The following is a 22400-nucleotide window of genomic DNA, read 5'->3' as shown; positions in this document are numbered from 1 at the left end:
TGATTGGAAAAATGCGTTACGTCATATCATCTCAATTGATATTGATCTGGTCACGTGACACGTTAATATCAATTTTTCTAACATTAATTTTTTATTTTAATTTACTTTATAATATTTTATTTTTTAGCGTTTTTTCATTCTTCTATAAACTAATTTAAAATATGAATAAAATTAATTACACACGATCAGTTACATTATCACGACCGTGTGTGGCCATGTCATATGTAACATTATTATTCATATGACATAATTGTTCTCTACTAGGTTATAGGTTCGAAACTCACAAGTGGAGAATTTTTTTATAATATACATAGGAGTTTGAAAATGTGTTGAGTAGTTTGACCTCCAACCCATTATTTTAAAAAATTGTTCTCTACTATTTTAATTATATTACGTAAAAAATAAATTTAATTATGTGCCATGACATTTTTCCTTCAATATTCGTACTAACTGTGTAAACACTGTTTCAAAAATTACGTAGCTAAAATAAACCAAAGTATTACAATCTAGGGTTACCAGAGCTAAAAAGTAAGAGTTGATAATAGGGGTGTCAATGGATACGACACAGGTTGAATGAAGTCATTTTCGTACTCATACTCACTTAAAATTGCTCTCCTCATATTCTACTCTTACTCATTAAATATTAGTTTATTCATAACTTATCCCTATCCATTAAAATAACAGATAACAATAACAATAACCAAATAAATTAATAACATATATAATCTAATCCAAAAAATAACAAATAAATATATATATTATATACATCATGTATCTAATATCACAAAATATAAAAGAATATAATTTTTCTATCCCATTTATAATTTGTAGTCTCATTATTTTAAAAGATATAAATTATTAATTAAATAAAATGATAAAATATTGTATATATCAATTTTGTCACAAATTACTAATTAAAAAACTAAATGAAATGTTTAATAAATTAATTTTATCATAAATTACTTAATACAAAATTACATGAAACGTGAAATAAATTAATCTAATAATAATAAAATTATAAAACTATATTTTTATATGTAATTTTATATTTATTAATTATCTTATAAACTTATGAGGTAACAGTACAAAATAGGTCTTATGCATATTCTTACTTAATGAGTTAATATATATATATATATATATATATATATATATATATATATAGAGTAAGGCTATCCTACTTTGCAAAGTAACAGACCTCTTGTGCTTTGCATTTCAGACCATTGGATTTGTTTTAAAAATCGTGTAGATCAGATTGATCTGATTCAAAAAAATTCGCTGGATTGATGATTTTCTGATCTCCATTTACTGGATGTATCCAGTTAATACAAAATTTCGCCCCTGACCCCTAAACCCTCTCTCCCGCTCCTCTCACGCGAAGTCCCCATGGCAGGCTGGCAGCGAAACCCTAAACTCTCTCTCTCCAGCGCCCCCCTCTCTCTCTCATGCGACCCACTCCGTCTCTGTTGCTGTAACCCTAAATCGCCAGGCCCTTTCCTCTCTATATGTGTAAAAGTTTTTTTTTTTTTTGAGTAAAAACAGGAGTCATGCTCCTAGATATCACCGATCCCTACATCCATTATTATGAAGCAATACGAGTTGAATCCGGCATCCGCCCCTACTATAAGGCCTCATTTAGGATGAGAATTATTTTGTGATTATTAGATTATTAGATTATGTCATTTTGTGACTATGTTATTCTGCTATTGGATTATTAGATTATGTCATTTCGTGACTATGTTATTTTGATGAAGACTATTAGATTATGTCATTTTGTGACTATGTTATTCTGCTATTTTGTTGAACTGCTACTTGCTTTCTTGTGGTCTCTGTACTGGTATGCACTACTTGGCTGTTTCTTGTGCTGTTGTGACCTGGTACTGTGGTACTTGTTGCTATTTCGGTTGGGTTCTGTTCTGGGCTGATTCTGGCACTTGTGGTTGCTATGAATTTTTTTTTTTGTGCTGGCCTTGCTTATTTGGTTCTTTGTTTTGTTCTGGCATTGGTTGTGTTTTATATTTAAGCTGCTGTCTTTTTTTTTGCTTTTTTTTAAATTCTGGATTCTTAGTGCTTTGAATTAATTATTTACTTTGTATGGAGAATTGACAGTTCTATAGTAGGAATTTAGAATAAGTATGCTCCAGCATCAGCTACAGATAGTAAGCAAATTTTGAAAAATATTTGAGAGTTATAAATTTTTTGATAGTCACAAAATTGCTAAGAAATTTTGAAGAACTGCTATTTCAATGCATGCCATCTCTAGCTATACTGTTGTCGTCAAGTAAAGATGCAGTAGTAAAGATTACATATGAATCATGCAATTTAAGTATTTGGTAAGAAATTTTAAGTTATGTTGTTCTCTTCTGTCAGGGTATCTATCTTTCAGTTTTATCATCTAACCTATCTATTCATCTTCATATCTCTCTGTGGCATCTTCTAACTTTACTCTTTCATTATCTTTCTTTATCTTTCTTTATCTTCATACAACTTAAAAGAAATAACATGCACCATAAGTAATTCATGCAACTCAGAGCAATTCCATAACCATAAGGTTCTTACAAAAAAGTACAATTAACAAACAAATTAACAATGTGCAACAATTACCAATCACAAAACTACACTAATTGACAATTACAATTAACAAACAAATTAACACACAAAGTACACACATAGTATAATTTCCCATAAAAAAATACACTGTACAATTAATCCGACTAGTAGTTTCTTGAGTATCGAAGTGATTTCTGCTTCAAATATATCTCTTGAACATTTTTTGTGATGTTGCATCTCTTGCAAGAAGGGTTTGATAAAGAATGACTTTTTGACTACTCATTTCGTCTACACAAACAAAATTAAGAAGGTTAGATATTAAGCTACAAGACACCATATTCTCTTTACAAAATTCATCAACTGTCTTTAAAAAGGCTAAAAAAATTAAACTAAACCATATCACAAAAGAACCCTAATTAAAACTTCATAAATACATATGGTCAATTTGGGGTTATGTCAAGGGCAATTATGTACCAGGCATTGTACCAGTTTTATCATTTTTGAAAGTTGAACTTTGGAAATGCACTATAAATTGTGTAAAATTCTGAAATACAAAATATTTGTATTTGGATGCTCATAGGAATGTAAAAATCCAAGACATCAACACTTAAGTATTGTTATGAAAATTAATTCAATTATACTGTAAAACTCTGTCAGAGACAGTGAAGGTGCAATGTTACATAAAAGAATCTCTATTTATTTATAGTTTCATATTTTACAAAGGATTGACATTTGACAGCAAACATATCTCTTTATAAAACAAACCGTAGGTGTTCTACTGTATGTTACCTAACGCAAGCACAAGAGAGAAGGGAAAGGCAGCACAGTCACAACAGAAACAGCACGCGGCTGGTACCAGTACAGTGCATACCAGCACAGAGACCACACCAAGAACACACAAACAGTCAAGCCGGGAAAATCAACAACCCGCGCTAAATCATCTTAATACCAACAAAATCATCAAGCACAAGGAAGTCTAAAAAAGGGTTCTCGTAAATTACCTGGTGGAGTAGCAAATCACAAAGAGGGGCATCACAAGCAGCCGGTACCAAGGAGTTGGCCTCGCCTCACGTCCGCCTAACAAATCAACCACCAAGAACCACGATAACGGGGGCACCACCAACCACCAAGCACCAGAACATAAGATTAAATATCAAACCAATTTCAACAAAATTTCAACATACCAGTCCGCAATTAGAAGTTTTTTTGCTATGAATTCTAAGAAAATTAGAGAGAACAACTTCTAAGGAGGTTACCGAAATCTGAGAAGGAGAGGAGTGGTTGTCAGTGGAGAAGTGTTATGGTACGACAAAGAGGAAAGGGCCTGGCGATTTAGGGTTACAGCAACAGAGACGGAGTGGGTCACGTGAGAGAGAGAGGGGGGCGCTGGAGAGAGAGGGTTTAGGGTTTCGCTGCCAGCCTGCCATGGGGACTTCGCGTGAGAGGAGCGGGAGAGAGGGTTTAGGGGTCAGGGGCGAAATTTTGTATTAACTGGATACATCCAGTAAATGGAGATTAGAAAATTATCAATCCAGCGAATTTTTTTGAATCAGATCAATCTGATCTACACGATTTTTAAAACAAATCCAATGATCTGAAATGCAAAGCACAAGAGGTCTGTTACTTTGCAAAGTAGGATAGCCTTACTCTATATATATATATATTTTACTCATACTCATAATCATACCTGGTAAGTTCAGAAAAAGAAATCTTAACTATAGCTATTTTATTTTATCTTGTTTATATGTACTGCGTAATTTAAGACTCTTGGTCGGAGAAACTTTTAGTAAATTCAGTCTTGGTGATCAGTCTCTCCTCTTTTCTTCTCTTTGCACCAAATTGATATCATAGCATTGGTTCTAGATGGCTGTATGCAGGGGCGGATTCAGAATTTTTGTCAGAGTAAGGCACTAATCGGATTTAAATAGCAAACTGGATTCAAATCCATTAACTTATCGGATACATAATTGCAACTCAATCCCTATAACTATATTTTATTATAAAATATGTTATAATTATAAAATTGACTGATACAACATTGAAATATTTTTAGTAAGCTAATTAAAAATTCTTTCAGCACAATTCAAAGTGGGACTGTTTTAGCCAATTAGCAAATTGAAGTCAAAATTTAGATAAAAAATTAACTGAAATATAAGTGTTGAATAATAAAAGACACAAAAAGTTCAGCCAACCTATTTCTTAGAATTGTAATAATAGGTCTCACTGTCAGATCTTTCTTGTTCTCTTATTTTCTTTTATTCTATTTACAAAATAGAGTATCGCATATCCAAAAAAAAAGGAAATACACATAATCGACCAAAACTGAGAAGGAATCGGTTCAAGAATCGGACTAACTCGAATCAGAGGTAGGATCAGGAGTACGCACACTGAACAATTAGTACTGGATTGAAATAAAAAATTCAAATTCTAGGCACTTGCCCACCCCAAATTACATGTAGATCCGCTAATGACTATATGTGGCAAATTTTTGAAGAAAATATAGATCTAGCCCGTATTTGATTCATTGAAGTTTAAGTTACATGGGAGATGCAACTCTTAGAAATAAATATACAATTTGCTCAAGATGCTTGAGCTAAAGAAATGAGAAAGTAAAAAAATGAAACTAGGGTAAAACAGTACTGTTGTACAAGGATATTAGCTATATTTTAAGAGGACCTATTTACTAAACTTCACAAGGCAAGGAAAAAATATACCATGTAAAAGGTGAAAAAATAGCATCATTTTTTACTCGGCTCATTAGCAAAACCAACTTTTTGTCCTCTTAAAATTACTCTATGCAAACAAAAACTGCAATTTTGGTAATGTTTCACTAATAAAGGAGATTCAGAACAAATGGACAAGTGCAATCCGGTAATTCCTCACAAATAAACAAACAATGCAGCAGAGCAATAGATAGGATTGTTGGAATTAATTTTAATTAATTACAACATATGTGGGCTTATATGTAATATAAATATATATTGAATAATAGACTCTCAAAATTAGACCCGTTATGAAGTGATCAAATTAAGTATTATTTATCGGGTTCAATATGTGTCATGAGAAGTGGGGTCTTTAATGTGTAGAACGCGTATTAATAACTTTATGATTTAGTGATGGTCTAAATTATATAAAGTTTGATAATAATACAATTATGCTATTGGTCCCTGGGGAACACAATCAAATATGACAATGTTCTGTAAATAAGGAAATACCCAATAAGGCAAGTTCTGAATTCAGACCCGCTAAGGATCCAATAAAAGAATAGGCTACAGATTTGATAAGAGAAAAGGTTAATTAATTAATTATAATTAATTGATGTTACGCCTATTCAATTGGATAAAGGGTGCACCTATTCAGTTTTCAGGTTGCGCCTATTAATCAATCTATTTAATATACGGCTTGACATAAAGGGGTATGTATCCTATATGATTAGGGTTATGGCTCTGATCTCTCTCTCTACATAAGAACAAAAATAAAGATTGATATTGAGAGATTGATCTAGAGTGATTGAGAAGGGATTTTCGGTAAAGAACTTGCAATTCGGGCATCTCTCCTTGTGCAGAACAGAACGTTGTTGTTGCCGCCTCTCTCGCTCTCTCCATCGGACTTGAGAGGGATTGCTAGGAAATCTAAAGGCTTCCGGTGATCAACGGTGATTGTGCATCTCTGAAAGACCATGGCTACCAATCAAGGTAACTTTAAATTTTAGATTATGGTTCACTAGAGGATCGTGGCATATCTAGGGTTTATATATGCAATACGGTTCTGCATAGAAATAAATCCAACAGAAAAAACTGAGAAAAACAGTAGCATTCAAAATTTGTTGTACTGCTGAACAGTAATCGAGTATTTCTTTCATCCTTGGTGGCACCTTCAAAGCCCACACTATGCACCTTGTGTTGTGACAAATAGAATACGTTTATAGTGGCAACATGATAAAATTAATCTCTACCAATTATTCGATTTGAAAATCTCAAATGAAAGATTTGTAATATTGCAAGGATGCATGTAATTCGGTTGAGGGAGCCGGAGAGAGAGCAAGAAACCAGCGTAATACGATACGGGTCAGCGGTTAAAAGGGTATCTAGGTCCAACACAGCCCACCCACAAGGGATTCACATCCCTCAGGTTACCGGACTGAGTACAATTGAATCAGACGGTTCAAAACTGTTCTATTTAACTTGGTACGAATCTTGAAGCACAAATAATACTGCCCCTCTGTCATCCCGAGCAAGGACCGGATGAGAGTAAATCTGGGCCGTCCGTTTCAATTGTGTTGAGTCAGGTACCTGGAAGGATACGAATCCACCCACAAGACCTTCTCAAGTGAGGCGTGGAATATAAAGAGGAAAATAATTAATAAACGCAAAAAAGCTTTGTGCAGTGATGGCTGCCGATCCGCCACTACCTCCGCCGATCGCCGCGCAGCTCAACCATCTCCTCGCCTACTCCCCTCTTCCCGTCAAGGTATCGCCACCACCTCTCCAACTCCCCTGAGGCCTTGATCTCTTTGGCCTCTCCCGTGCCAGTTGGATAATTCCTGCTATTTCTTTCTACTGAGTCCTACTTTTTTGCATTTTTTGTTCTCCTTGTATATTTAGGTAGAGCAGATGTGGTCTGGTTGTAGGAACGGGCGCTACTGTGATAGATTCTCTCTCCTCATCCCGTTCTGCCTCGACTATGTCAAGTGTTAGTCTCCCCCTTATTCTTTTCATCTTAATTTATCGTTTGATGGATTGTGCTGTATCTTTAAAATCCGTCGTATGTTTTAAGGATTAAAAAATATGCTAGAGATAAAGGTTGTTTTGGATGTGTAATGTATGCAATACAATGTACTAATTCCTTCTTAAGGCGTTAATTTTTTAAAACAACAGCTTTTTTTGTTTTTTTTGCTGATTTCTGTGTTTGGGAGTACATTTTCGGGTGCATGCACAACATACTCAATAACGGTTGCCAATTGGTATACATGCAATGCGACTGACAATAATATACCTTGCAGGGGAGGTGATATTTAATGCGTACCACCCCTCAGCCGTACCAGATTTCATCTTCTCTGCAGAGGATGCTGGTTTTAATCCTCTCCTGGAGGCCCATGAAAGAGAGGCTCACTTAAATGGGTTATCAGTTATGAGCCCTCTTGTGGATTGGAACTACAAGGATCCTTCTAGATTGCTTAGTCTAATTTTCCAATTCAGGTATGTTCTATTTGCAAATGGCTGCTATGTCTTACATTTGCAACAGTTGGTTCCTTTTGAAAAACACTAGATGATTTGTCATTGGAAACGCGGATGTGTCAGATATTTACAGATTTGCCTCCTCTTAAAAAGACATCTTTCTTTCACTTAATATCATTGCAAATTGAACTGAAATCGACCAATCTGAGTTTGGATGCTAGATGATAGGTTCTGCATTTGGATGGTTGTGAAGCATAATTTCATCCTTTCAAGGCAACTTGTTCCTCATTCATTTTACTTGACCTTTGTTATGTTGGTTGCACATTCATATGTGCTAACCAAACAAATGTTCTGTTTAATAGAGAATAGTGTAATTTTTTGGTGCCATCTTAAAATTTATTATGTGGGTTTTATTTGCAAAACATTTTTTTAGGGAGAAAAAGATGAAGTTCTGGGATACATTTCTTTTGTTACACTTTCTCAAGAGCTATTTTGGTAACCAGTTAATCACTATACCTGAAATTTACAGGGACTCTTATATAAATTACCAGAAGAAGAGGGCTCAGCAGGTGGATGATGAGAGGATGAGTTTTGAGATAAGCACTGTTCTTGCGAGAAAGGTAATATTGCAATATATTGTTTATTTGTTATTTGCTTCTATATAAAACCAGTGACATACTTCGGACAGTAATCCTGATATAAGCCTAGGTCCTCAAAGTATACCAAACTTCAGCATTCTAATAAATGCCAATTGAACACAGAAAATGAGTTGCATTATTAAATCAAGCTGTATTTAATCTGCATAAGCTGTTCCGGGATGTATGCAAGTATGGTACTCAAACTGAAGTTCAACATTTTCCTTCCAATTTACTTCTCTTATTTTTTGAATTTATGCTGTAATATGAGCAGGGGACTGAAGTTTCCGTAGCCTCTTTTCCTGATAGAGTAAGTTTTTAGTACTACTATAGTACTTCCAGAATCAGTCTCCGTTTATTCCTTTTGTTTTTGTTTGGACTTTCATTCTGTTCCAACCCTGTACCAGGATGAGGTGAAATTTGCTGTACCAATACCAGAGTTAGAGTTCAACAAGCTCGTGACACCATGCCCTTGGAAGCAGGAACAGAAAATATATCTACAGGTTATGTGAGCTTTTTTATATATTGAAATCTACGCGAATGATAAGGCTGCAATTTAATGAGATCGAATTTTGTTTTAATGATAATGATAATTAATTTCTGATAGGCATTTTTTGTGGTGGCAAAAGGTTATGCCATGACTCCACCTGTGCCTCGACTAAAGCTGGTGTCAACACAGGATCTCAAGCCTTTTCTGAATGTAGAGGATATTAAACTCGCACCATGGTCTGATCAGATGTAAGTACTTTGTGCAGCTGTGCATGTGGTAAGGAGTGGAGTGTGTCATTTGTTCTCACTGTACCTTCCCTTCCTCTCTCCATATGTGCGTGTTGTGCATGCGTGCGTGCGTTTGTGATTGTGGGTGCACATGCTCACATCATGCATGTACTTTAATATTTGTAGGCTGGCACGTGCTGTAATTTTCCATGCATGTTAGAGTTTCCTATGTATGATTGATTGATAGCATTTTAATATGAACAATTTATTTCTTGCGTTTCAATCATCCAAAATATGCTTATATTGATTAATTGTACCGGTTTATTTGCAATGTCCGTAGGTGTATGCTTACCTATCTTTCAGACTTGGAAGTAATGCTCAATGACCAGGTCAGTAACTTACGACAATGAATAAGTTTACAGTTGAAGTTCTTTGCTTTTGTTCTTTTGATTAAAATCTCGTGTTGCGAATCTTGAAATGCTAAAAGTCCAAATTGGTTGTCTGAGTGGATGTTTTCATCTCATGAAATAGTGGCTCAAATTTATTTGCATAAATGAGGTAAAAATAATAAGAATGGACAAAGCTGTAAAGTATTCTCAATTAATTTATTGAAGGTTGTGGAGGCAGTAGCTGGTGTTGCTAAGAGAAGACGCTTTATTGAGGCTTTATCTCCTTTCTTTGGAAGGCCAATTGAAGCTGACCCAGTTAGTACTTCACATCATGTTCTTTTATTTGTTTTTCTCATGGTATTAGAACTTCTTATAAATAATCAAGAACCACCAGGTTTTTTGCAGGAGAGCCTCTGTACTTGGCATCTCGGGTGTCTTCAGCTTTTTGGTATGTTTGCAAGACAATCTCTTTGTTTTGTTAAAAATATCTGTTGAAAATTGAAATAAGGTTGCTTTTAAGGTTTATGCAACTGCAATGAGCTTGTAGTTTAGCTTAAGTCATGGTACTTGAAAATTGAAACGGTATATACAAGAAGTACATAAAAGAATGACAAGTAGAAAGACACACAATTAAAAATAAAATAAAGGTTTTAAAAAATGGGCAGATGCTACATCACTGTGATCCAAAAGGGTGTATGTGTGTCAAGTCTTATGATCTTGAAACTCTTTTTTTTTTTTTCCCTTTTCTTTGAACAGAAATGCAACTTACCATAGTGACAGTTTGTTTGGTTCTATGTTTGAACTAGTTGATTTCAGTTAATGAAGATCATGGCAATTTAGTTCCTTTCTGCTTGATTTAACCTGGTTTTGAGTCAAATGCGGGTCTTATTGTTTTACTATAATAACATTGCTTGGTTTTCTTCTCAAAAGCAAATAAAAGAGGAAGAATATTGAGACATGAATTACCTACTTTAGTATTAAATCATAAGTCAAGTTAGCATGTGTCATTATGGTAATTATTAGCTGATGTTAATTTTGTTGCATCACAGGTTCACTTTTCAATTCCTCCGCAGTTCCCAAACAAGCAACCTATTCTGAAGCTGGAAAGTACTCAGGTACTAATACATGCCACAGTTAGAAATTTCTTGTTGAAATCTTCCTTAAATGACTAGAGCAACATACTTAATGCCGTCATTTTGATTTTTGCAGCATTTTAATTTTAATGGACTACCTATTGTTTCATCTCCGATAAATGATTATCCATGGAGCCCTAGATGGGACAATACAACAATGGCTGAACGCATATAGTAAGTACTGCTTTTAATAAATTAGCCCATTTTTTTATAGCATGCAAGTGACACTCAGCATGTCTCAAGTTGCAACAATTATAATTAGACAGCAAGTGAACATATAGTTGATGATTTGGTTATTTGCACTTAAAGTGAATCTTTAAATTGAAGTTGCAGATAATCAGAAGATGTCTAAATGCAACTTTTGCATATTATATGAACCAAATTTCCTCGCAATCAGTTCAAACAAATTGGATCTAATTATGGAAATCAATTTTGTTAGTTTTTTCTTTTCTTTGGACTATGAAAAGATACTAATTAGTGGGCATTGCTATAGATTATCAACATTTAACAAAATATGTTGTCCAATACACTACTATTGATGGTTTAGTGATCTAGAGTTCTCTGCAAACAGTTGTAAAAATTGGAAATGTTTGCCTCTATGGTTCTTCTTCTACTCTATATTCTTTTATTGCCTGTACTGACCATATTTTGGTGAAGTTTCAAAGGCAGCCCAATTATTGTCATATATACCTTCTGGTATTTCAAAGGGGAGTTGTTGTATTTGCTTGCCAGTTACCATGTATATGAGCTGCTTCTTGCCACTGCCAGTATTGACCTTAACAAAAACCCATATCCTGTTTTTGGATGATATGCTAACTCCTTGAACTTTCTGCGTTATTGTCAATCAGATCCCTCAACTTCTTTATGTTACATGAGAATCCTGAGAAGAACCTTTTTGTTCAATAAGGTCCCAGTTGAATTGTGAGATTTGTAGATTCATGTTCTCAGGCTATACTTTTCAAGACTCTGGCACCTATCGACCACCTTATAGATGTCAAATTTGAACTTGAACCTTCTTAATAGATAACAAAAAAACAAGGACTCAACTTTAAATACAAAAGTTTCATGGTCTGGATGAACAAAAGTTAGGGGCCAATTTCAGGCTCTGGCTTTTTAGCAACAGCTTACATATTCACCCTTTTTTTATTTTCTTGTAGCGATTTCTTGGTTGAGGAGTGTCTAAACTTTAAGAAGTATTGTAACGACACAATACCAACAGCGCAATAGGAAGATTTTATATGGTAACATTTTTCTGGGTAAAAAAAACTTATTTATAAGACTGTTATGAATTTTGTTACTGAGGTATATGAGCAAATATGTTACTTGCTTAACGTGACTTTCCTTTCTTTTGCTCTTTTGGCAGCTGCATGCATAATCAATAGAACTTTGGTGGTTTCTCAAGGAAACATATGTGCAGAATGGGTACATTGCGTGTAACAATTAGGTAGTTTGCTTGACAGTGTAAATAAGAGTGATCTGCTGGTTTAACGTTAAAATGTGTTTGTTGCATTTTGGGTTGATTTTTCTTTCCTTCTTTCTTTTCATGTTGCTATGATTTGTTTTAAGTAGGGTTGGAGAATCACTTATCTTTTGCAGTTTTCTTTTATTGCTCGCTAAATCATTGCTTGGAGAAGCAGCAATTTGTGTTGGTAATATCCAATCTGCAAATCCGGGTTTCTGGTGCGCATGTTCAAAACATGAAAGGGAAAAAAAAAAAAAAAAAAAAAAAACTTGTTAGTTTCAACATAAATGAAGATAAAAAATATTTGTTAGAGCATCTCCAACGGCTTGCATATAGAATTGCAAATACTGACGTGGCTTCGTCTCTCCCCTATCTGGCAATTTCATTTCCGATTTCACGGCTACGGAGTTCTTTCAAAATTTGCAAGCTTTCATTGTGGCTTTCAAATTGCCACCTGGTGAAAACAACCAATCAAATTGCATCTCGTGCAGTCGCTCCATCCATCAATCGAGTTCAAACAGTGACACACTCTTCCTGTTGCTGAACCCTCTTCTTCTATTCTTGCAAAACTAAATGTTTCTTCTACTGGTACCAAATCCAAATCGAACAAAGGGAGGAGATCAGATGAAAATATAACACAAGAGAGGCTTTTTTTTTTTCTTTGTGAAATTGATCTGAGAGAAGTAAAGATAGAGAATGTATTACTTTCTAAACGTCTTAAAGTGTTACCATTATCCATTGGCCTCCTTTACAACCTACTGGTTTTAGAAGTTGAGTGTAAAACCCTTGAATATCTACCTGAAAATATTGGCAATCTTGCTAAATTACAGTTTCTACGTATTGATTTTAGAAACAACCTTAAAAAGCTACCAAAATCACTCTGTTCACTTACTAACTTACTGGAATTAACTACTAGCAATAAAGAATTGGATTATGTCCCCCATGGTGTTGTTAATTTTCCGTCAATAACAGCAGTTAGAGCATTGTGGAATGTTAGAACCATAGGTTGGTTAAAGGATATGAAGGACCTTAAAGGGAAGCTATGTATTGGAATATTAAAGAACATTAATAAATTAGAAGATGCCAAGCGTGCTAATCTGAAAAAGAAGTGCAAACTTGAGAGTTTAGAGTTGTGCTGGAATGATAACTTTGCAATTTTAGGCACCATGGACTCACAGCTGGAATTTAATCTCGAACCACAAGCTTGTGAGGGCGGGATAGTTGGGGCAGATGGTTTACATTTTTCCTTGTTAGAATGCCTCCAGCCACATCCTAACCTCAAGAGACTTGAAGTAATAGATTATCCTCCTGCCTTAGTACTAGGATGGATGAGGGATCCATTGTTATTGAAGTCAATTCAAGTACTCCGCTTAGAAAGTTGTGACTATATTGAATCCCTTCCATTTGGCAATCTTCACACTCTCAAGTACCTCGAGATTTGGAAATGTTCTGGTATCCGAACTATGCAGCTGGAGCAGCTGCCGTCCCTTCTTGAATTTTTGAATATTTATGGTTGTGACCACCTGGAGTTGATTGCCGGACTAGGGCACCTGGATATATTGGAAACACAACAAATTGTTTGCTGTACAACCCTGAAATCACTAACAATGGATGGACAGTAGTTGGTGGAATCTGATGAGCTATTTGGTGATTGCAGAGCATTTCATCACTTACATGGTTGAAAATTGCAGAGTGTCATTCGCTTCATTCTCTGCCGGATCACGGATGTGTTGATTCCATCTGGGCCCTGTTATGTGCGTGTTGAAGCTTGCGGCTGCCCTAACTACACAAAATCAATTCAGGTTCATAATTTTGATATATTATAATTATTATTATTTGAATATTTAGATTTTGACCACTGAACCTTTTCAATTTTATGTAACCATTAGTCTTGATAAGATTTGTTGACTAATCAAGTTGCTCCTGTTTCAACAAATAAATATTTCATTTTTATATTACTTGTTTGTTTGTGATACATAAGCTCTTGTCCAATTTTTTTTTTGCCGCGTTCTCTTGAATGATGTCTTCCTATTTTGGCTTCTTATTGATTAGATTAAAGAGAAAATCGCAAAAGGTAGTTCAAGAGAAAAATCTGAATTTTGGCTTCTTATTTTTGATTAATTAAGTCTGAATTTTGACTTAATTACTTCAGAAAATGTACATAATTGATTAGATTTTTCTATTATTAACAGGGTTTCGAGCTCGTACCATACATCGATGACGATGGTGACTACTCAGATGATGATATTTGATGTTATTTGGTATGATGTTTGATGCTTAGATGGTTTATATTATATGTTAATTGGTACAATGTTTGATGCTTAGATGTTATGTTTGATATTATTTAGTACGATGTTTGATGCTCAGATATTATAATTGATATTATTTGGTACAATGTGTGATGCTTACATATTTGGTACGATGTTTGATATTATTTGGTACGATGTTATGTTTGATATCAAAATGGTTGGATTTGCATTGTATGATGATCATACACTGTCACACATATGGTCTTTGCACATAATTAACTGGTGGAATCATGTTAAAATATCGTTGTACGTACCCGGAAGAAAAGGAAATATCATTTAGAGGGGTGTTAACTATAATCTATAAAATTTGATTTCTCTCTCGTTCAATGTATGATTCATCTTTTCTTTTAAAAAAAAATCTATACGTGTTTTACTCTTTAAATGTACATAATTGGAAAGATGAATAATGTATTGAACGAAATTTGAACGATTTTATTCAGCCTGAGCGAAGATATTCCTCTATCGTTTATAATGTGCTATTGTGCCACTCAGGTTACAAGGTGCAAGCTTTTCTATGGTCAGATATTCAATTTATATGCAAGCTTTACTTTTAAGTTTTAAATGTACATGATCCAATCTAAATCACGTACTAGATGAAATCCTGAACATTTTATTAGTAAGACCTAAGAACTAAAAAAGTAAATTACAAAAAAAAATTGAAATTGATATTCGAAAATTTCGGATCATAGGAATGAGACTCTTGAATTCAGATCCAGTGAAGGACCCCAATATTTGAATTTTAGATCGGGACCGTCCGATTCGAATTCGCGACAATTCATCCGAAGTGGAGCGCACGCATTTCAAGCAATGAATTCGAATCCCGAGAAAATCCCGAGCGACAGATTCAAATAGGATAGTCTCATTCCAAAACCCAAAAGTTGAGTTACTTTAGGGGATTCAGACCCCTATACTATGGGATTTAACCCGAATGCCATAATCTATAACTATAACCATTCAGAACTAAACAAAAATGAGTAAGGCTTAGTTGCTATGGATAGCATAAGGTTTTCCGTACTATTGCTTCAAAAACCTATTGTATAAATTTCAAACGATAAATTCAAACTGTTAAAACCGATGTATTTTGTTATTGATGCGTTTACATATTAAATTTATAAATTTTTGAATTTAGTTGGTATAAAGTCAAGCGGTAAAAATATAATTAATTTTAATATATTAATTTTAATTATTTTTTGACCGCTTGATTTTATACCAAATGAACTCAAAAATTTATAAATTTGACATATAATCCCATCAATACGAAACACATCGGTTTTAACGATTTACATTTGTCATTTAAAGTTTATACGATAGATTTTTGAAACAATAACACAAAAAACCTTATATTATCCATAGTATCTAAGTCTTACTTAAAAAAATAAATAATATAATATTCGAAAAAGAAAAGAAAGTTATGAATGCCAAAGGCTAGAGTGGAAAAAACGTGCCGTGTCGTAACTAACACACTGTGATTTTGGTCTCGTACCGTGACCAAGTGAACAGTGTCTCGTGCCGTGCCGTGCTGTGATCAAAATGAAGAGGGGTAGTCACGGCACACGAGTCACACCGTGACTCGTATGCCGTGTCCAAACGTAACTGGTCACGTTTCTCACATTTAACTATTTTTTTCATAATTTAAGTTAGTTTATTCAAGATTAATCTTTTGTTTAAGACCTAACGGTCCTAATTACACTTGATTAGCATGATTATGTGCCGTGACCGAATCTTTCACGTGACGTGTCGTGCCAAATTTTCAAAAGCTAGTCAACGCACGCGAATGATCATGACACACAACAGTAATACGTGCCGTAACTATGCCGTTAGTGATGGAGCTGACTCCGCCGTTCCATTTTTCCCACTCTACCAAAGACTATAGAGTCCAATCTCATACGCCATAGAGTTTGGACTTCATACTTACAGCATAAACTATGGAGTTGAGTTCACCCGAAAAATATGTGCTATTGGAATCTGTAATTATTTAATATTGTACGTTGTTGTGTAATTTATGTTTAATTTTATTAATTAACGTTTGTACTTTTTTATTATTACAGTAAAACCTTATTCTAAATTCACACCTCAAACGAAAAAAAAGAAAACAAACAAAATATAAATGAGAAGGGCTCAAATGCCTCATTACTTCATACTCCATTCGTACTCCAACATCTTTATTTTCAATTTTAAAATTCAAACAAACGTTCTAAACTGCTCAATATGATATCTACATTAAAATAGGATTGGAGACCAAATTTTATATTTTTGAAACTCTTTTTACTATTTTTTAAAATAAGTACAAAATCATTATTTTTAGATGGTTCATAATTTCTTAAAAAAATAGTGATTTTGTAACTATTTTAAAAATTAGTAAAAAAAATTCTAAAAATATAAAATTTGGTCTCCAATCATATTTTAACGTGGATATCATGTTGAGTAGTTTGAATCATTTGTTTGAACTTTGAAATTGAAAATAAAAACATTAATGTATAATTAGAATATAAAACAATGAGTAATTTGAGCCCTCCTTACTATAAATACAATCTATTTAATATCGTACATTATGTTTTTATAATTTCTAAAAAAAATCTGCGAGTGAATCTCTGTTTTTGGATCGGGTGTAAATTGGTAACCAAATTTGTTTGTAACCCGTACCAATTTCAAATCTAACCCGGATCGCAAAACCCTAATCCTCACCCTGCTATGCTTCACCTATAAATATTTCACGCGCTGCCTGGCCGCAACAAGCACTTGGCTGCTCTTCTTCCCTCTCCTCTTCCTTTCATCCGATTTATTTACTTTTTGTTTCAATTTTCTCCCAATTATGTTGATTTTTTGCTTCAATTTTGTCTCAATTATCGAGATCTGAGCAATTACAGGTGAGTTCTTAGTTTTTTTAAATGGGGATAGCGGTGTCGACATATTTCTAATTTAATAGAAGCTAGCCTTCTCGTAAAGGCTATAGATGTGTTGCGTTTTCTTCCATGACTCTGATGCCATCCCTAAATTCTTTTGAATTTGTCTTTCTCAATTATCAAAATCAATTGATTTGATGGCGTGTAGGCTAACATTTCTTTCACTTGCAAGATCTTTCTTATTGAATGGATTGCCGATCTGTTTGTTGTATATGATCGACATTTTCGATTTCTTCTCAGTTTTCTGCTCTTTAAAATACCTTTCGAGGAACTTTATAAAGCTTTCTATTTTGTTTGTTCTTTGGAGGCATGTGATGATAAAAGGAGATTTCTCTTAAATTCGCAGTTTTCACCTGAGAGCTTTCGCCTACGCCAGGCTTGAGAGCTTATGCTGCTCAATTCCTTCCTTGGATGTCTGATGCCTCTTTTGCTATTATAAATTTTTTTTAGTTAAATATTTTAATATAAAGGAAGGTTATCAATGACAAAAATTAACGAAACAAATATAATTTAAATAGATTATAGATTACTTGATAGTAAAATGTTAATTTCAGATGCCAATATAACTAATTTTAGAGCAGATATTTTTTTTATAGTAGCCGATCTAATCAAAATTAAAGAAATAGATTGGATGGGCATTTAATACAATATAATTTTTTTCTTCTCTTTAGAATATCTTCGAGCAATTTTTGTGTATTTTGTTTGTTATTTGGAGACATGTGATGATAAAAGGAGGTTTCTCTAAATTCGCAGTTTTCACCTGAGAGCTTTCGCCTTCGCCAGGCTTGAGAGCTTGTGCTGCTCAATTCCTTCCTTGGATGTCTGATGTCTCTCCTTTGCTATTCCAATTTTTTTTTTGTTAAATATTGAAGATATACCGTATTATAAGAATTATTATTATAAATCACAATTAGAAAAAAGATTTTTATGAAACCAATAAATTTTTTTTTTTTGTCAAAAATCATAAGAACCGAAATGCTATTTCGGACTTGAATTTCCGTATTTTTTTTTGGAACGAAAATGACAATTTGGTCTGCGGTGTTTTTATAATTTTTCAACTTATTTTTTTTCTTGAAATATGTGAAAATAGCTTGAACCGATGCTATTTCGGTCTCAGAAAAAAAAAGAGATGGAAATGACATTTTGATTTTTATGATTTTTGTATAAAAAAGTAACTATGTTGGTTTCATAAATTATTTTTTTCTAATGATGGTTTATAAAAAAATTCATATTATAATGACAAAAATAATCAAAACAAACAGTTTAAATGGATACAGATTACTTGATGGGAAAATGTTAATTTCAGATGGCAACATAAATTTAGAGCAGATTTTTTTTATAGGAACTGATCTAATCAAAATTAAAAATATAATTGGATGGCAATTTTATGATATTGATCAGTAATACGATCTCAGAGTTTTGTAAATAGAAATTCACTATGTTTCGCTGATCTGCAATATTATAATTTTTAAAACCGTAGGATATGATGTGCGTACAGAGTATATAATATTTCGTACCATTTTATTTATGTTTTTCATTATTGTAAAATTTTGTAATATATATGCTAGAACTATATTATAAATAAGTGTTCAGTGGTACACAACTACACATCCGTAATTTTGACATTGTGAAATAAATCTAATCCGACCAATTCTTGTCCCTTGGTCGGATTAGATTTGTTTTGGAAAGGAAATGAGAACAAGAAACAAGAATTGGTTGGATTAGATTTGTTTTGGAAAGGAAATGAAGTAAAAATCTGGCTAGATCCATTCAGATTAGGCTTAAACTTATTTCCGTCATATCTTGATTATAACTAGAGCATGTGAATTTATGATCTTGCATGTCCTTAATTTCTTATTAGTTATTATTCATATTTGAATATCGTGAAATATTTTATGTATGTAAATATAATGATGCAAGGTTTATGTTAATGTATGATTAATATAATCTTTTAAATTAATCATGATGGATAATTGGGCCGGGCCAAAACGAACCAATCCGGGCCTGTATAACAATTTATAGGCCGAACCAGACCTCAAATTTGAGACCTTAACAAGACGGCCTGAAATTTTGAAATAATGAATTATTGTCATGATGTCATCACTAGACCCTAGTCCAATAAGAGATGAAAACGGAGTGTATAATATCCGAACCGTATTTGAAAATTATAATATGGATATTCAATATTTAAATACCCGTGTGAATATGTATACGGATATAATTTTACGTTTTAATATCTATATTTTGTGAATAAATTATTCTTAAGCAGCTCCCAAAAGATTAACACTGGTGAATTAATTACAAAATATATGTTGCATCAAGTTATTAAGTACCTCTCCACCAAACTTCGTCACATCATAGTTTCAGGTTAGGATCTCGGCCAGTTTTTTTGAATTCAAGAATTAATTTTATCTAATGTCTAAAGAAATGAAGTCCTAATTACCTTTTTCCCAATAAAAAGAAGAGGAAACGACTACAAGGATTTGTCACAAAATTCACAAAAAAAACAGAACTAGCTAGTTTGATCCAAGGAAGATAAAAATAAATTGTAAATCAATTACATTGATAACAGATCAAGTAGAGATCAATTAATATTAATTAGCAGATATAACAACTCCTATTATTAGTAAATATTTTGATGTCTCTTTAAATCATGTAGCCTATTAATAAGGCACCGCATTAGAGATTGAAATAATATCAGAAATCAATAAAATTAGTCATTTTCTTCTTTTAAATTTGAACATGGTATCGCGCGTGAAGAAAAAAAAAATGTTAGATCTGAAAAAAATAATAACAATTCACGATGTTTCTCTCTTTCTCAACACTCCAAATTTTAAACAACTCATCCAATCATCTGTGAAGATTGGAGAAAAAGGATATAAACCAGCATAAGGGAGAGTCAAAACAACCCAGTCACACACAACAAAGATGGAGAACACATACTAGTTGAGTGGAAAAAACATGCTGTGCCGTGAATAATATACCGTGACTTTGATCTCGTGCTGTGCCGTGTCGTAACTAAGTTAATTTTTCACGTGTCGTATCGTGCCGCGATCAAAATATCAAGAGGTGGTCATGGCACACAAATGGTCACGCCACGTGAGTCATGCCGTGATCAAACGTGACTCGCATGATCATTTTATCATAATTTAAATCAGTTTATTTAAGATTCATCATTTGATCAAGATCTGACGATTATAATTACACGTGACTCATGTGACCATGTGACGTGTTGTGATTATATATTTCGAGTGACGTGACATGCCGTGCTATTCCAAATTTTCAAAAGATGATCACGGTACGGGACACGTGAGTCACAACACGTAACTGACACGCATACTGTGCCGTAACCGTCCTGTTTCGTGATGGAGCCGGCTCCACTGTGCCATTTTTCCCATCCTATATAAAAAGAGTCGAAGAAGACCACCTCAATGGCAAAGTGTGATGACAATAGCTAGTTTAAGAAAAGAGTCCACAAAAAAATTTATACTCAAATTTGATTTTATGAATCTAACTTATGGAGTGTTGAAAATAAATAATCAATTAGAGATAAATCAGGATTAATTAGTAGATATAACAAATTATGGTATCAAAAATTATTTAATGCTCTTTAAATTATGTAGTCAATAAATAGACACCGGATTAGAAATTGAAATTATATCATAAATTAATAAAATTAGTTATTTTCTCTTTCAAATTTCAACAGAGACCTATAAATGGTCCGGATAGTTTACAAACAAGGTCACATTTAGCTCAATCCAAAAAGGCCCATTGAACTGGTTTTCTTGAACCAGATTGGTTATTATAATATATATATATATATAGAGAGAGAGAGGAGAGTTAAAATGTATCATCTTTTTGTGCTCCTAACGTGCACTCTTTTCTCATATTTTTATTTTCAAAGTTTAAATAGTCGATTTGAACCTTCTAATGTGTTCTTCATATTATAATGTACTTGGAGACCAAATTTTATATTTTTTGGAATTTTTTCAGAACTTTTGAAAATCATCACTTTTGTTGAATTTTTTTTATTATTGTTTAGTTTAATAAATTTTTTTGAAAAAATAGTAAAAAATTTCAAAAATATAAAATTTGATCTCCAAGCACATTTTAATATAAAGAACTCATTGGAAGTTTCGAATGGACTATTTGAACTTTGAAATGAAAATATGAGAAAAAAGTGCATGTTAGAAGTACAAAAAGAGAGTGCATTTTAACCCTCTAGTCACATCATGTATAATAGATCGATACCAAAACTTATTTGACAGGTAATAAACGGCGGTAAAAATTATTGAAAAATCAAGAATTAACATTATAATGTGTTTCATTGATGAATCTCATATAAGTTTGGTGCAATTACACTAGAAAATAAACTATGTTAGTTTTAATAAGTGCAAAAAAAAACATTTATTTCGATTAAAGAAAAATCCAACCATTAATTAAGTCTCGAGTTATTTTCACTCATCCAAATAGTCACTTTTATTGTATTTTAAAAATTAATATATTATATTTTTTTGTGAAAGTAAAGTTAAAAACTGAATGATAGACAAATTTAGCACTATCTTATTTCAAAGGAAATGGACAACATCTACATCATTAACTAAATGATGCGAGAAAAACTATGGGATCGATGTCTTGCTGCATATTTATAATTGGAAATTTAAAATATATGTTGGAACATTTTTAGAAAATATTATATAAAAAATCAATATTTACACCAATCTTGGGTAATAATTTTTTTTTATATTGTAAGAAAAAATAATTAATATTACATAACTCATTTGTTTTCATTATTTTAATTAATATGAAATGTCATTTTTTTTTAAGAAAACACTAAAAATTCTGTGAAATAGAAGAATTGTTTATAAGAAATTATATTTTTAGTATCTGACAAAAAAAAGTTAAGTATAATTATCACATCACAAACACTACAACAAAACCGGTCTTCAGTGACCGGCGCTGAAGACCCCCCCAAAAAATAAAAAAATAAAAGCATCGGAGGCGAATCCTTTAGCGACTGATTTGGCCCGGTCGCTAAAGGGTGCCCCATGAAAAAGGATCAGCATGGCGCGTTTCTCTTTGTCTACTCTCGCGTTTTAGGGTTTTGGGTTATAGGACTGTCACC

General features: G+C 33.1%; 1 protein-coding gene and 2 non-coding genes across 5 annotated transcripts; all 3 read left to right on the top strand.

Moving 5' to 3' along the window:
- Positions 1-6863: 6863 nt before the first annotated feature.
- LOC144556733 (BRCA1-A complex subunit BRE-like protein) lies at positions 6864-12203 on the top strand. 3 transcript variants are annotated; one of them, XR_013512490.1, is made up of 14 exons: positions 6864-7020; positions 7155-7242; positions 7553-7748; positions 8257-8347; positions 8637-8672; positions 8770-8865; positions 8970-9100; positions 9420-9468; positions 9694-9783; positions 9874-9916; positions 10518-10583; positions 10678-10775; positions 11759-11842; positions 11965-12203. XR_013512490.1 is itself a non-coding variant. In XM_078305143.1 (14 exons), exons 1-13 carry the CDS (start codon positions 6940-6942, stop codon positions 11826-11828), a joined length of 1146 nt encoding a protein of 381 aa, XP_078161269.1. In that variant the 5' UTR covers positions 6864-6939; the 3' UTR covers positions 11829-11842; positions 11965-12203. The 3 variants fall into 3 exon arrangements, 2 of the variants coding, with proteins under 2 accessions (XP_078161269.1, XP_078161270.1); XM_078305143.1 differs by having other exon boundaries at positions 9863-9916; XM_078305144.1 differs by having other exon boundaries at positions 9863-9916; positions 11759-11857.
- A 5378-nt stretch (positions 12204-17581) lies between these two features.
- LOC144557659 (small nucleolar RNA SNORD14) lies at positions 17582-17698 on the top strand. Its single transcript, XR_013512741.1, has one exon. It is a non-coding gene; the product is annotated as a small nucleolar RNA SNORD14 (small nucleolar RNA).
- Positions 17699-17989: 291 nt separating this feature from the next.
- LOC144557658 (small nucleolar RNA SNORD14) lies at positions 17990-18105 on the top strand. The gene has a single exon (XR_013512740.1). It is a non-coding gene; the product is annotated as a small nucleolar RNA SNORD14 (small nucleolar RNA).
- The last annotated feature ends 4295 nt before the right edge of the window (positions 18106-22400 follow it).

Source organism: Carex rostrata, chromosome 7 (assembly GCF_964058835.1).
Source record: "Carex rostrata chromosome 7, lpCarRost1.2, whole genome shotgun sequence".
Taxonomy (NCBI): domain Eukaryota; kingdom Viridiplantae; phylum Streptophyta; class Magnoliopsida; order Poales; family Cyperaceae; genus Carex; species Carex rostrata.
The sequence above is the reverse complement of the archived record's forward strand: the minus strand, read 5'-3'. Positions and strand labels throughout refer to the sequence as shown.

What these genes read in the sequence shown, in the direction of transcription:
- LOC144556733 (XM_078305143.1), top strand. Translation starts at nt 6,940, where the DNA reads ATGGCTGCCGATCCGCCACTACCTCCGCCGATCGCCGCGCAGCTCAAC. An exon ending in ACTCCCCTCTTCCCGTCAAG is followed by an intron (nt 7,021 to 7,154) that starts GTATCGCCACCA and finishes TTGTATATTTAG; the next exon opens with GTAGAGCAGATGTGGTCTGG. An exon ending in CGGGTGTCTTCAGCTTTTTG is followed by an intron (nt 9,917 to 10,517) that starts GTATGTTTGCAA and finishes GTTGCATCACAG; the next exon opens with GTTCACTTTTCAATTCCTCC.